At 38.5% G+C, this 16,216-nt stretch overlaps 1 protein-coding gene across 3 annotated transcripts in view; it reads left to right on the top strand.

Annotated features, from left to right (window-relative positions):
* Positions 1 to 15,720, top strand: part of PSME4 (proteasome activator subunit 4) — a 98,379-nt gene extending 82,659 nt beyond the window's left edge. For 2 of the 3 annotated variants that reach the window (XM_053666879.1, XM_037158438.2), the window contains 10 exons: positions 429 to 520; positions 1,548 to 1,679; positions 2,027 to 2,235; positions 3,955 to 4,040; positions 5,712 to 5,840; positions 6,741 to 6,896; positions 8,530 to 8,704; positions 12,141 to 12,274; positions 13,391 to 13,529; positions 14,263 to 15,720. In XM_053666879.1, coding sequence (XP_053522854.1) covers positions 429 to 520; positions 1,548 to 1,679; positions 2,027 to 2,235; positions 3,955 to 4,040; positions 5,712 to 5,840; positions 6,741 to 6,896; positions 8,530 to 8,704; positions 12,141 to 12,274; positions 13,391 to 13,525 — 1,248 coding nt within the window. In that variant the 3' untranslated portion in view covers positions 13,526 to 13,529; positions 14,263 to 15,720. The remainder of the gene's footprint in view (positions 1 to 428; positions 521 to 1,547; positions 1,680 to 2,026; positions 2,236 to 3,954; positions 4,041 to 5,711; positions 5,841 to 6,740; positions 6,897 to 8,529; positions 8,705 to 12,140; positions 12,275 to 13,390; positions 13,530 to 14,262) is intronic. The other variant, XM_037158439.2, reaches the window with a different exon arrangement.
* The last annotated feature ends 496 nt before the right edge of the window (positions 15,721 to 16,216 follow it).

Genomic DNA, 16,216 nt, shown 5'->3' with positions numbered 1-16,216 from the left:
GTTCAGTCTTTCAAATAAGCCTTGAGTGATAACCTTAACAGGTTATTATATCTTCTTGGCCATGGTTTTCACCATGTTTTAGATTAGGTGATAAGTCAAATCATGTGTAACTTACGTATAGTAAAAGCCAGGTGATACAGGGTTATTGGTGTTATTTTTAATGCTAAGTAAATCCATAGGTCATATACTTTGATTTAAGGAAAATCTACTTAGCTAACAATTTTCTCACTGTTAATCTTTATATATGAGCTATGATAACATATTTAGATTTGACTCACTTGTGAGGTTTAATTTGATTTTCTTCCTCTGTGCCTATATTTATTTACATATGTATTTATATATAACACTTATTTTTCTAAAATAACAGAATTTGACTTAGTTATAGAATTATAGACCCCTGTTTTAACTGTTTCATGTTTTCAACACAGGAGAGCAGAGATCCTCGGAAACTTCATTGGCTGTTTGAGCTGCTGTTGGAGTCACCATTGAGTGGTGAAGGCGGGTCCTTTGTAGATGCATGGTAAATACAAAGAAACTTATGTAGTTACCAGAATACAACAAAACTTAACATGTTTGTGCTTGATGTGTGAATGGAAGTGAACTGCCTGTGCTCATGAAGGCTAGATAATGTCACTACAGTTAAACTTTGAATAATACAGTTCAAACTGTGCCGGTCCACTTACGTGCAGATTTTTTTCAATACATATGCAGTCAGTCTTCCATACCCCAGCTCTAGCACCCAGGAATTCAGCCCACTTTGGTTCAAAAAAGGAATTCATGGACGCAGAGGGCCAACTCTGTGCTTTGTTGTACATTGTTTTATATTGGGGTGTTGAACATCTGCCGATTATGGCATCCACAGGAGAGTCCCGGAACCAGTCACCCTGCAGATGCTGAGGGACAACTGAAATTTGGGGGGGGTGTCAGAAGTTGTGTGGGGATTTTTAACTGTCCAGAGGTCATGCTGTTTAAGGGTCAACTGTACTGTGAGATAGGATGTGATCTATTTCAGTACAACCTAATACTAAGTAGAGTTACTTCTTAATTGGAAACAAGTAAGAGAAATGGAAACCAGTAAGTTAGATTCAGCCTTCTCCACTTTTGTATCAGGACTGCCTTTTTGTCCCAGGACAACGTTAACTTCTTGTCACAGCTTCTCATTGTTCACTCTTTCTTATTAGGAAAAGTATATTTGGTCCAGTATAAGGAGCTGGGAAAAAATAGTGCATAAGAGAAAGAATTCTAGATAATCCTGTTAACAAGAAGAATAATTATTTAATTCTTGAGGAAGATTCCTATGCTTAGAGAATAATTATTTAATTCTTGAGGAAGATTCCTATGCTTAGAGATTAATTCATTTTTCTTTTGGTATGATAATAGAGATAAAATGATAATACAGAGAAAATGAGGCAGGGAAAATGAAATCTTCATAAAGGTTTTCATTATTAGGTGAGAAAATGTACACTTTTCAGTGGATGCAGACATTGTTCGTCTGTACTGTCAGTATGTAAAGACCCTGATACAGCTCTCCTGTGCTTTCGTTTTAGTCGACTCTATGTACTGCAAGGCGGCCTTGCCCAGCAGGAGTGGAGAGTGCCGGAGCTGTTGCACAGACTGTTGAAGTACTTGGAACCCAAACTCACCCAGGTTTACAAAAATGTCAGGGAGAGAATCGGGAGGTAGGTACTATTTTTTCTGTGGTTCGGTATACCTCTCGAGCTTTTTTTAATTAAATTTTAATATTTAATGATGCCCCGGTTGTGTTTAGTATTGAGTTTCATGCTGTCCCCTTCCTCAAATTTTGTTCTGTATTGTGGCAACTAGACAAGAGGCTCCGAATGTCACACAGGATGGCAGTGTGCTGGAAAGCCAGAGTCGTCACACCCCAGTTTTTATTGTCTCAGAAGTGCAGGCGCAGGCACAGAAGACCCTCTCCAGGAATTGTCTTGGTTGGGTTATAACTTCTGAACCCGAGTTGTATTGAGAACGTGGGATCTCTTCCTACAATACATATTTTCTTTTCCAGTGTGCTGACCTACATATTCATGATAGATGTTTCTTTGCCAAACACCGCGCCAACTACATCCCCTCGTGTCCCTGAGTTTACTGCTCGAATTCTAGAGAAATTGAAACCCCTCATGGATGTGGATGAAGAAATTCAGAACCATGTTATGGAAGAAAATGGAATTGGGGAAGAAGATGAACGAACTCAGGGCATTAAACTCTTAAAAACTAGTGAGTAGCAAGTTAGTAGAAACTCGCTTAAAATAAACATTTATTTATATTTTCCTAGGGCCTTTTTCTCCCTTTTTTTATTATGATAAAATGTACTTAATGTAAAGTAATACAGTGGCATCGCATGCATTCGCGTTGGTGTGCGGCCGTCCCCATCTGGCTTTAGTGCTCTTTCCACCTTACAGAACCGAAACTGTGCCCAGGAAGCAGCAACTCTTTCTCCCCGGGCTGCAGCCCCTGGCCGGCTCCGTTTTACTTCCGTCTCTGTGCTGGTGCCTGGTCTAGGCACCTCATATAAGTGGAATCGTGCATGTCTTCTTTTTTCAGTTTGCACAGTGTTTTCAAAATGTTTCTTCCTATGTTGGTGGGCTCTGTTATTTGCACGTTTTTGCTTTTGTAATACAGCTGTGAGCTTTGGTGTGGAAGTATCTGAGTCTGTGCTTTCAATTCTTGTGTATAAATTGCTAGGCCATATGGTAATTCTGTGTTTTAACTTTTTGAGGAGTGACCAAGCTATTTTCTGTGGTGGCTGCACCGTTTTACATACCAGCCGTGCAGCAAGGTCCGTTTCTTTCACGTCTCGGCCAACCCTTGTTTTCATGACCACAGCTGTCCTATTTGGTGTGAAGAAGGTATCTCATGCTTTCGATTAGCATGTCTCTAATGATTAGTTATTGAACATCTTTTCATTTGCTAATTTTCCATTTTTGTATCTTCCTGGGGAAAGCCTAGTCAAGTCTTTTGCCTGTTTTTGAATTAGGTTTTATGTTGTTTAGGGGTAGTTGTTTATATGTTCTGGATGTCAGTCTCGTATTTGATAAATGATTTTCAAATATTCTCGCATTTTGTGGATTGTCTTTTAACTCTCTTGACGGTGTCCTTTGATGAGCAAGCGTTTTGTTTTTATAAAGCCTAATTTATCAGTTTTTTCCCTTTATGCTTTTTTTTTTTACTTTTGGTATCAAAAAATTATTGCTATATCCAATGTCATAAAGTTTTACCCTTAGCTTCTCTTCTAAGAGTTTTATCCCTTATGTTTGGGTCTTCCATTCGCTCTAGTTTTTGTGAATGGTATAAGATAAGAGATCAGCTTCATTGTTTTTGCTCATGGATGTCCAGTTTCTTAGAACCATTTGTTGAAAAGACTTTCACTTCTCCATTGAATAGTCTTGGCACTCTTGAAAATTAATTGGCCAAATGTGTGAACGTTTATTCCTAGGCTCTCTAGTCTGTTTCATTGGTCTGTTTGTCCTTATGTCAGTACCATACAGTTTTGATTACTATAGCTTTGCAGTAAGTTTTGAAATCTGGAAGTATGTGCCCTCCAACTTAGTTCTTTTTCAAAATTATCTTGGTAGTATGTGGTGTACTATTGTTTTTGTATCTAAAAGTTTTTGAAGGATTCTAAATATAAACAACTGAGTCATTATTTTTGCTACCTTGGGATTATTGAAGACTAGTTTTATTTGGTAGACTTGTTAATTTGCTGATTCATTCTTTGAGAGTTGCTTCAGCATTCTAGATTAGTTAACACCTTTTATTGTGAGCCCTGTCATACTGCTGATTGGTGTCTAATTCATGAAGTAACATACAGCTGTATGTTTATTAACACTGAAGCACTGTCAGGGTGGCTGTCTGACCCTAGCATTACAGTTCTCCTCCACTCTGTGGTGTCTGCTTGGATAACAAGACTGACTCTGCGTATTCATTTCCAAATAGTACTGAAATGGCTAATGGCGAGTGCAGGAAGATCCTTCTCCACAGCAGTCACGGAACAACTTCAACTTTTACCTTTGTTTTTTAAGGTACGTTTACGGCTAAAAGTAAGAATGCATTCCCTTTTGACCTTCAAAGAGGATTTATACCTAACATCTGAGGGTTGATAGGTTTTCAAGCTGTGTTGTATGATTTGGTTGTGTCTTAGAGAAATAGGATAGCCACCGGAAGATCATTAGGTGATAGTAGTTCAATATTTGTTGAAATAATTTTTGTAATATTAGGTAAGAGTAGGATCTTGATAAGGTGAAAAGTTTATAGCCCAAACCTTATTTCACTGATAGGCAATTTCCAAGTAATAGTTAGAAAAATACTAATAGCTAAAAAGAAAAGCCACAATGAAATTTTTCAGTATAGCTGTTTCTGACTTTTGAACACAGTGTGTAATGAACCTGAAGATCAAAATGGTTGGTATATTTATTTTACAGTGCTAAATGGCACTCTAATTAGTTCTAGCAAATAACTATGGGAAGTCACTTTAGGTATATCTGGTAATCGTATAATGACATTGAAATTTTATTTGATGAACGGTATAACCTGAGGTGGTTTTAATTACTCATCTAGTCAGAGGATGAAGGTAATAAAACTGAGATAGAAAAAAGGGCTCAGGAGGATCCCATCTGAAGTTTGGGTAAAGATCAGGGCCTTTGTCAGATAGTAAGGCTTTGGTTAACTTCCATTTGTTATGGGCATGCAGTGAAATTCCATACTACTAAGCTTTGAATATTTTATGTAAATTGATATTATCCTTGGTGTGTTAGAGAAGAATAATTTCTTTTTGGAAATCTATACTTCAAAACAAGAAAATATACTTAAAATATTTTACAGGATACTTATTTAAGAGTTGGAGACAAATAAAATAAGGTAGAATGAATGTACCTAGTTTTATGAATTTGTCTTTTGGACCCAAAAGCAAAATTAAATGACAGAAAAAGGCAAAATTAAATAAACAAACCATACCCTACTGTGTATCTGTTTGGTAGGGTCAGTACACAGAGCAGTGACTTTTAAAAACTTAGAAATTCATACATACCTTATAGATGATATCCTTACTAATATTATTGGAGTAAAATTACTATGTGTATTGTATAGTAAAGAATAACAATTGTCGGTAGGAACCAATATTTTTATCATGAAAGACAAGAGAGAGATATAAAAAATCCAAGTTGTTTAGTAAATCCCTGTAATCCTAAATTTGAAACTGTGGTTTTGATCTCATGATCCATTTCTAGTTAGAAAATATGCTTGTTTGCTAGCGGTGTCCACTGAAAAAGCCCAGGACTGCTCATCAGCCTACTAGCAGTCAGTACTCCTAGTGCCCAGACTGCCGTTTCTGAGTGTCATCTCCCACGAGAAGAACCAGGGTTGGCTGGAGAAATGGCCGATTTCAGGTTTAGACCAAGAAATGTGTAGGATAAACCTAGGGCATCTTGTCATACTGGAAACCAAGGATGCTACAATTGTGTTAAAGGACCCAGGAGCCAGTTTTAGCATCAGTGAAAACAATAACTACAGTGGATCAAAGCCCTTGAATTTGTTGAAATCATTCGTTCATAATGATACTTTTTTTTTTTTAAATCACTGTTCACTTTGGGAGGCTAGGAGGGAAATCATTCTGAGTGAGGGGATGGTTGGTTGCCTTTGTACTTATTAGCTATTATTTTTTTCAGTTTATGTCTTTGGCTTGTTTTATTCTCTAGATTGCCCCAGTAGAAAATGACAATAGCTACGATGAACTGAAAAGAGATGCAAAGTTATGTTTATCACTAATGTCTCAGGGGTTGCTTTACCCTCATCAAGTGCCTTTGGTACTTAAGGTGCTAAAACAAGTAAGTGTGTAACATATATATCTTTTGGTTGGAATTTTGGCTTATTATTCTAAGAATTTCACAAAATCAACTGCAGTGCACAGTAGTACCTGGTACTTGTTTTCTTTTTGAGTTTTTTTTTTTTTGGTTGAGAGGACACATGTGTAGACCAAAGAACAGACCTAGGTTCTCTGTCTAGCCCTGTCACTAATTTCTATGACCTTGGGCAGGTCACCGAACCCCAAGTCTTTGTATACACATAAAGAGTTCATATTGAAGCACCTAGGGTACAAAGTGCTCATGAGCGAAGGGGATGGTCATTTTCTTTTATCATTTTCCCATTATTTTATTCACTTAAATTCCTGGCTGATGGTAGAAAGGCGTAGGTGATTTTATATTTTCTGGCAGCATTTTTAGTAAACTGTGTGCTCAGCTTTATTCAGGTCATACATGTGTTATATAATGTAAAAAAAGAACCATATTCCCATGGTTTTCCGATTTTTTAAGTTTGAATAACACTGGAAAAAATGTTTTAACAGCTCAAAATTTGGGTATTCTTTTTGTAGTGGAATTTGGTAGTTCTCAATTTTTTGGTTTTCAGTGCCCCACTACTATAAAAAATAAATAATGTGCAGCTCTTGGAGGAGTGAGTCTTTAATTATAAATCATTTTTCTCTTCTAAAATTGACTTGTACTTGCATGTTCCTTTCCTTTTACTCTCAACCATTCATATATCCTGAATACCTTTACCTGAAATAGCTCATACAACCCTTCATTTAGAAGGGAGTATAAGGTGAGCTTGCTCTAACTCTCCCTGTAAAATAGAAGTTTTTGGAGGATTGTGTGATTTGTGGGTAATTTCAGTGTCTATCTCATTCTCTTGTCAGCACTGTTTTCACTGTTTCTCCTTCTCGTTCACAGACGGCAAGAAGCAGTTCTTGGCATGCGAGGTACACAGTACTGACCTACCTCCAGACCATGGTGTTTTATAACCTCTTTATTTTCCTCAACAATGAAGATGCCGTCAAAGACATCAGGTGGCTGGTTTTAAGTCTTCTGGAGGATGAACAGCTAGAGGTAAAATTAAGTTAAAGCAAATCAAAATATAATAAATTTAAAGAAAGCATCATGGCTCCTTTTAAGTAGTATTTACACGTTGATAAGATGTGTTCCATTAAGTTGATAAGACGTGTTCCATTAAGTTGATAAGACGTGTTCCATTAAAGTGTATATTTTAAAAGTGACTTTCATTTTAACCCAGCCCCACAGGATTAGTTTTGATATTCTAATTGTGATTTCCTGTAGTACAAATGGTAACAAACGTTGGGCAGTTCTTGTCCTGAACCAGAGTTTTTTATGTGAACCAGAGTTTTCTTATCTGTGAAATTGCATGTGATAATACTCTGTGTATCTTGCCAGTTTTTAAAGGACTTATAAAAATGGGCATGATAGTAGTTTCAAGAGAATGAAAAATCTACCTGTAAATGCTATCGTCCAGTAAACTGATGATAGAATCGTTGTCCCCTCTTACTTTCTTTGGTAGAGAAATTAAAACAACTTTTGTGGTAGGACTACATTAAAGTTTTGTATAAAAAGGTATATTTATTAGTTGAAATAGCCTAATGTAAGAATAGCATGTTGTGATAAATGTGGAATAAGATAACTTCCAAAATTGGCTTTAGGTTAAGAAAATGCAATTGAAAATTTTACTTATTTTGTTTTGTGGGCTTAATGGGTTTTCCATGTAGTGGAGCACTCCCAGTTACTGTGTACTGTATTTGAGAGCACAGAACAGAGAGTGTATCTGTAGGACATCGGGAGTAGACGTTTCTCCATCTCCCTGATGAGCCTGTTCATTCTGCAGTCCAGCTTCCTTAAGTTCTTTGAGCAAACAGCGTCTCCCAGGGTGTCCACCCTGTAACCATGGGCCGCACGCGTCCCAGGGTGGCTGTGAGTATGGCCAATACAAAATTGCAAATTGAAACTTTTTCTGTTTTTAACTAAAGAATGGAAACGGGAAGGTGGAAACTCGAAAGTCAGTGTTTCACAACTTCAAAGACTATAGCACTTGCATTAAAATGTAACATTTTCTGGACCTTGTTTTACAGCGTTTTATATATTATTTTTATATTTTCGTTTAAGTAGTTGGCTTAAACACAGTTGTTGCCATAAACATAACCACGACGTTTATTAAAACGTGATGCTGAATATCAATAATAGTTCAATACAGCTATTTATGGTAATAGTGGGGGGAAAAACTTTAAGAAATGTTTAAAGAAAGCTTTCAGTAGGAAAATATTTTATGGAGAAGTTTAATTTTATGTGAAACAACTAAACATTTACCCGAATGTAGTGGCTTTCTTCCACTTTGAAGCTATAGCTCCTTTACAGTGTGATAAAATCTCTATTAATATTATTAAAAACTATGGTGACAGATGGGTACTAGCTTTATCAGGGTGATCGCTCCATAAGTTACATAAATCATAAATGTCTAATCACTGGGTTGTATATCTGAAATTGATACAAAATTGTGTGTCTGCTATAAATGAAAAATAAAAATTATTTAAAAAAATCTTTATTAAGAAACTGCAAAAGAATATTTATACAGATGCCAAGGACATTGCCCCCCGCAGTTCCCATACCACTCTCTAGTCTCTGCCATTCCACCAGGTTTGGGACCTCAGCTCTAATACAGTGATTGTCTCTGCAGGTTCGAGAGATGGCTGCAACCACCTTAAGTGGTCTGTTGCAATGTAACTTCCTTACCATAGACAGTCCTATGCAGATTCATTTTGAACAACTTTGCAAAACAAAACTACCGAAGAAAAGAAAGCGAGACCCTCGCTTCGTAGGAGATACGATTCCTTCTGCAGGTAACAATACTGGTAGGAAACACCATATTCTTTTGGGAGTTAACCAGGCTTACTCAACAAATATTTATTGAATAATTGTATGTGCCCTAGAGCTGTGCTAGGTACTGGGAATAATTGTCTGTGTTTTTGAGGAGCTTTATGTATAGAAGGCAAGTCCTGGTATGTAAAAGCTCAAATTGAGATAGAAACTGAGAAACCTGTACACTAACATAAACAAGAGAATCAGATCAATTACAATGTTGCATTCAAAGAAAAACTTAAATGTGATTGCAAAGAAGAATCTGATCTTGCCATAAATAACTACAGTCATAAGAATAATGGAAAATAAAGATTATTAGTAAGTAGGAAGCTTACTCAATTTGCAGTAAGTGCTTCAAATATGAAACTCTTAAGTGCTGATTATAGTAGGCATTTAATGATGTCATATAGTTACCTAATAGCAACTTCCAAAAATATTTCAATGTATGTTCTAGTTTCTTTGCTTGAGAACTATATGTATTAATAATTAAGTAGCCTAGTAGTTTAAGGTCTTTATTATATTACTAATGGCATTCTTTACAATTCTGATGACTCGAAATTCCCTTTTTCTTTCTCTTTTTAAAATATATTTTGTTGATTATGCTATACAGGTGTCCCATTTCCCCCCACTTTATTCCCTTCTGTCCTACACTCGCCCTCCAATCTGCCTTAGTTCATGTCCATGGGTCATACATATAAGTGCTTTGGCTTCTTCATTTCCCATACTGTTCTTAACCGCCCCCTGTCTACTTTGTGCTTATCAGTTATGCTTCTTATTCCCTGTACCTTTCCCCCCACTCTCTCCCTTCCCCCTCCCCACTATAATAGTGGGGAAAAGTATACATACCTACGCCTCCATCTTGGCCAGAAGTCCAGATTCCCTTTTTCTTAACTTCAGTTTCTTATCCCTGCGATCTCCATTTTTCTGATTTTGTTCCTGTTCTAGTTGCTGGCTTAGTTCATTATTGTTTTTGTTTTTTTAGGTTTGGTTGCTAATAATTGTGAGTTTGTTGTCATTTTTCACTGTTTGTATTTTTTATCTCTTAGATAAGTCCTTTTAACATTTCATATAGTAAGGGCTTGGTGATGATGAACTCCTTTAACTTGACCTTATCTGGGAAGCACTTATCTGCCCTTCCATTCCAAATGATAGCTTTGCTGGATAGAGCAATCTTGGTTGTAGGTCTTTGGTTTTCATGGCTTGGAATACTTCTTTCCAGCCCATTCTTGCCTGTAAGGTCTCTTTTGAGAAATCAGCTGACAGTCTGATAGGAACTCCTTTGTCGATAACTGTTTCCTTTTCTCTTGCTGCTTATAAGATTCTCTCCTTTAATCTTGGGTAATGTCACCTTTTCCTCTGTTTTTCGACCATATTCAACCATTTTTGTGAGTGTCTTCATCAGTCAGTTCTGATTTTGGAGCTTTGATCTGTTCTTTCATTTGGGCCATTTTGTTTGTCTTGGCACAACTTTTACATAATAAGGGGCGAAGCCTTAAGTATTCGCCATGGTGGGGCAACCCACGTTGCTGTGTTGTGGTGCTGTATGTGGGGGAGGAGTCTGAGAGGGAACGATGATGCTGCTTGCCTAGGCTATCACTTACTTCCCCCACTACCCACAAGCAAATTAGACTCTTGTGCTGATTATTGGGTGGGTGGGCTTGTGTATATTCTTAGACCCTGTGGGTCTCTCCAGTGTAGTCTCCTATGAGGCTGGGAGTTTCTCCCACTGCTGCCTCAGCCCCCACAGGTTTCTCAGTTAGAGGTTTGGAGGTTTCTGTTTTCCTGCGCTGTAGCTCCGGGTTGCAGTCTTTCTCGCTCCCTAGTTCTTCCCAGCTATCCGCACACAAATGTGGGGTTGCCTCCTACTGATCTGGGTGAATGTTTCTTCTTTAACTTCTTGGTTGTTGGACTACCATGTAGTTTGATTTTCTGTCAGTTCTGGTTATTTTTTGTTTTTAAATTGGTTGTTTCCTTCTTTTGGTTGTATGAGGAGGAAAAGTATACATACCTACACCTCCATCTTGGCCAGAAGTCCAGATTCCCTTTTTCTTAACTTCAGTTTCTTATCCCCACCATGTTTCATGTATACCACATAATATATTTATAAATACATAAATACACACATTTTTATTAAAATATAATGAAAATCAGAAAACAGTTTAATATAACCTACATTGCTAAAAAAAAGTGTAGACCCTGTGGAATACAGATACATTGCAGTTCTGTTTTGAGTTTGTTTACCTAATGAATAGAGAGGTAATTGTATCCTGAAAAGAGGGGTTCAGTTTTTATTGGAATTTGTTTTAAGATCAGGGATTACGCTTTTGCATATGATGTGAACCAATCACTAAAGCCGTTATTTTGTTAGTTTCAGCAAATCTATGACACGTTTCTGACCTAGATATAATCATGCTGTCATTGACAGACAGCTATAGGATGTCTTTAGTTCAGCCTCAGACTCATGTTTTTGATGTACGAGGTCTGTCCAGAAGAAGTCCAGCCATTGTTAATATAACAAAAACAGTTTGCCCAATGTTGATGTAGCCTAGCAGCCAAGGAGAGTGGACTGGAATGTGCATGCATGAACAATGACAACTTCTCTGTACTAATCAGCGGGGGTGGTAGATGCCATTGAGTGAGCATGTGGACTGTGTGGTTATCACATTCAAAATGACTGAGTGAGCAGAGCAATGAATCTGCATCAAATTTTGCATTAAGCTTGAACGTTCCTCTGCAGAAACTATTCAGATGATTCAGAGGCTGCAACTATGGGCTGCTGGTGATGGGTAGCTTCATCACAACAACCTGCCTGCTCATGCATCACGCCTTGTACAGAGTTTTTTGGCAAAATATTAAATCACCCAGGCAACTCAGTCTCCCACCAGCCCAGACATGGCGTCCTGTGACTTTTTTCCTAAAACTAAGATCTCCTTTGAAAGGGAAGAGATTTCAGACCATCAGTGAGATTCAGGAAAATACGATGAGGCAGCTGATGGCGATTGGGAGAACTGTGTAAGGTCCCAAGGTGCCTATTTTGAAGGGGACTGAGGTATCATTGTCCTATGTATGTTTCTGGTATCTTCTTCAGTAAATGTGTCTCTTTCATATTACATGGCTGGCCCTGGCTGGTGTGGCTCAATGCATTGAGTGCAGCCTGCAAACCAAAGGGAGCTGGTTTGATTCCCAGTCAGGGCATATGCCTGGGTTGCAAGTCAGGTACCCAGTAAGGGGCATGTGAGAGGCAATCATACATATTACATGGCTGGATACCTTCTCGACAGACCTCGGGTGTGCTTAAAGATTCAATTTAAATGCAGAAATTTACACACCAAAAACAACTAACATAATCTGAAACTAATTTTATTTCACTGTACCATGTACAGTGGAGTCCTATAAATATTTGCACATATATTGCTGTTTCCTTTGCAGACTTGGTCAAACGCCATGCTGGGGTGCTAGGACTTGGTGCATGTGTTCTTTCCAGTCCTTACGATGTTCCTACCTGGATGCCCCAGCTCCTCATGAATCTGAGTGCACATCTGAATGATCCCCAGCCTATTGAGGTAAAAGTTTTCCTTGTTAGTTTCTTTGCATACGTATTAGCAGTGATGTTTTGTAACACACTATACTGATCATTTCTGATACACTCTGGACTGTTTATCAGTAATTATTAAAGTCTTGCAGCAACTTTGCTCCTGAGTATATTTAAGGTCTTTTGGGAGCAAGGAAATTACTGTAACTTCTGTCCTTCCCAGTCCAATGAAATTGTTATTGTCAGTGACAGCGTTGTCAATGTTGTCAGTACAGTCTATTTTACTAGCATGTTACAGAAGGGGATCCCCAAAAACCCAGAATTTATTTATGAAATGTTGTATATTTATTCTTACATATTAAACTTCAGTCACCTTTTGAACTCATCGATTTTGATGCCTTTTAGTGCTTCTGCTGTTATTTGTTTTGCCTCTGCCACATCAGCAAAATGTTTCCCTTTGAGGACTTTTTTTCATTCGTGAAACAAAAAAAGTCTCTTGGCAAGATTGGGTGAATAGGAAGGGTAGGGTACAGGGGTCGTGCCATTTTTTGTCAAAAACTGCTGAACATTTACCGTGCAGTAGGCAGATGTGCTTGTAAACCACCCCTTATAAAATGGGCAACCTTGTTGAGTCGTCAAAAAAAATTCACTACAGCCAAACGCAGTCTCTCACAACACCACCAGTCGGTACACATGGGTTCCTAGAACAATCACCTAGTCAGGGAAGCCTGTACTACTAGGGTCTGCCAGAAGAGAATTCTTTTTGGGGGGGTCCTTCCTTGTATCTGTGAAGTATCTAATTAGGAGGTAATATGAAACAGGAAATTATGGTGGTATTATTTAGTGAACACCTATGTTCCTAAATTAAACAACTCAAATGCTTTTGTCCTTTTCACCTTAATTAGTAGATACTAGATATATATTGGAACTGGTTCAATAATGTTTAAGTTTCTGTAGCTTGTCCAGGTGATTGTAAAGTGAGCTTGTTGGCTTTGTGAAGTAAGATTGGCCTGTTGGCTCTGGAGCATTTAGTGAGCAGTGAGCTCTGAAGTCTAGAGTGTATGTTACTTGGCTGCAGGTCTCCTGAATGTAACCCTAGATGTTCGGTGAGATCAAAATAAATGTCTGTGGGTTGCCCACTCTACAGATGACTGTAAAGAAGACCTTATCTAATTTCCGAAGGACACACCATGACAACTGGCAGGAACACAAGCAGCAGTTCACGGATGACCAGCTGCTCGTCCTCACCGACCTCCTCGTGTCACCTTGCTATTATGCGTAGAAGGGTAAGTCGGCCAAGGCTGCGTTTACAGGAGTCTGACGTGTCGGGCAGGTGTCATCGGGTCGATGTTTGAGAAGTGGGTGTTCTGAGTGTTTTCTTTCTGCTGGTAGTCTTAGGTGTCATTGTTTAGCTAAAGTATAATTTTTGCTATGGCCAGTGGAAGTAAGTTCCCAGAGAATCTTTGCATGCTTTTCTGCTTCAGGTATTGGTCAGAGTAGGCTTAGTGGCATGGAAGTGGTTAGACAAAAGAAGTATTATTCTTAGTTGCCTCCTGAGTGAGGGGCCTGGGCACTTCGGGTTGCCCTGAGGACTCTAGGTTCTATGTTGCAGTGAGAACATTTCATCTGGATTTCTTTTTTTAAAAAAGATTTTGTTTATTTATTTATTTGATAGAGGGGAGGGCAGAAGAGAGGGAGAGAAACATTGATGTGTGAGAGATCAATTGGTTTCCTCTCCCACACCTCTGACTGGGGACCTGGCCCATAACCCAAGCATGTGCCCCAACTGGGAATCAAACCAGAGACCTTTAGGTTCCCAGGCCGGTGCTCAGTCCACTGAGCCACACCAACCAGGACTGCATCTGGATTCTCAAGAATTTATTTTATTTTATTTTTTTTGAAGAGAGAGGACCTAGAAGCCTTTCTGCGGGGATAGGAAGAATAGAGAGATTTGCTTACAGGGCCTTTAGAGTTAGATGTCCTGTTGCCTGACTGAAATTTTTTTCCTCCCTGATACAGATTAATCCTCACTTCAAGCTCTTGTCAATCAAAAATTCCAGATCCTCAGGTACCATCTGCGGTGGCTCTGCAGGTTTTAAAACTCTACCTTTGTTGAGCTCTCATCATTTTGGTGGTTTCTGTGTTTGGTCTTGAGTCTGCATTCCACAGGTTAACAGCTGCCATTTGGTTTCCTAATTTGTCCGGAACTGTTTCCAGAATATTGATTTTTTTTTTTTTTTTTGCTTTGAGGCATCTGACAAAGCCACAGTGTCTCAGACTAGAAATAATTACCCACTATAATCATGGCATCGAAGACGAAACAGAGTCTAGGAACTCGTTACGAAACCGTTTACTTGGATTGGAGAATGCCCAGCTGTTAATACGGGTCCTGTCATTTCATTCATCTCAAAATATTTGAATTCTTTCCAAATGGCTGTTGGTTTAGGTGGTAGTGGGGCTGTGGGCCGTAAAGCTGAAGCCCGGAGAGCCATGGAGAGGGGAGAGAGGACGAGTCTGGACCCTCACGAAGGGCCTGAGGGGTTGCCCGACAAGACACAGACGTGGCGTCCGCGTCCACCATGCTTCCCACAGACTGGAGTTTTTGGTGCTGAGTGGAAGAGCAATTGCTGAAAAACTGGGGGTTTGGCGAATAAATTTTTTGAATGATTGTCGTGTGTGTGCACAATGTGTGATTTTGAAAATAAACATCAGCAACAACAAAAACCCTGACTGGTTGACTTTTACCTGTATTCTTTACAAATATTGTTTGACTCTTCTTCGAAAACTGTTACACTTAATGGGAAACTGCTGTTTTGGGGGGAATTCTGTCATTTTTTTTGCCTGCAGAATCGTTGAGAGACTAAGAAGTCTTGGTATTTAATTGACTTGTTTAATAAATGTTATATAGATGTAAAAGACTGTATAAACTGTAGAGATAGTATTAGCCAGACTTTGTACAAATGCAACCTTTTACACGGCACCATTGTGTAATTAATTTGTAAAGATTCCCATTAGCTCTTTATTATAGTGATTTTTGGCTTTTGTACCAATTGAATGCCACTTTTTGCGTTTTTAAATTATTTTCATGTTATAGAAGCTGAGGTGTGGGGCTTTGTTTGAGTTCATTTAATGTTAGAATGTCTGAATTTTTATGTAACTTTTTTGTGTGCATCACTGAATGCAAACGTCACGTGTTTGCCTTTGACAAGTTTATAGAATGCAAGGTATCTTCTAGGTTAAAGTGATTGGCAAGTTGGTGAAAGTCATCTTGCAACACACTCTGTACAGTCTTCCTTAAAGGAACACTACAGTATATTTTTATTATCTGCTTGCTCCATGACTCAATGCAGACCTAAGCACAGCACTGGTCCTGGTACAGTGTCAGCATACACAGGCATAATCCCTGTATAGAGTAGTGCCAAACCAATGATTTCATTGTTTAATTAGTTTAAAACCCAATAAATGGATTGTTTTTAACACCTGGCTTTTGTCTTCATTAAGTGGAGAGAACAGTCTTGCAGGCAGTGACTCCAGTGCATTCCTTTTGCATCCATAGATCTGGACCTCTGAGTTCATGGCCCTCCCCAAAATGAACACCACGGTAGCTCTTTTAGATAGTGGCTATTTCCATTTAAATTGAACTGCAAATTCATTTCCTCAGTCTCACTAGACACATCTGAAGTGCTTATTAGCCACCTCATGGCTGGTGGTTTACACCACTGAATAACATGAATGTCACCAGAAAGTTCTGTTGGACAGCATTGATCTAGATGATTGATGTGATAAGAATCATGTGGGGGGGTTGCAAAAATGTGAATTTAATTCATGCTCCCAGCTCATGGTATTGATGTCTTTTCCTGAGACCACACTTAGAGCTGTGAGGCTTTATGTCGGCCACTTCCGCTTTTTCCAAGCTGAAATGAAACCATGCCTGAGCAACATTCCTAAAGTGGAACTTTAAAAAAGTACAAGA

This window comes from Artibeus jamaicensis, unplaced genomic scaffold (assembly GCF_021234435.1).
Source record: "Artibeus jamaicensis isolate MK-2021 breed Jamaican fruit bat unplaced genomic scaffold, CSHL_Jam_final contig_465, whole genome shotgun sequence".
NCBI lineage: Eukaryota > Metazoa > Chordata > Mammalia > Chiroptera > Phyllostomidae > Artibeus > Artibeus jamaicensis.
This window is presented reverse-complemented; position numbering and strand designations above follow the sequence as displayed.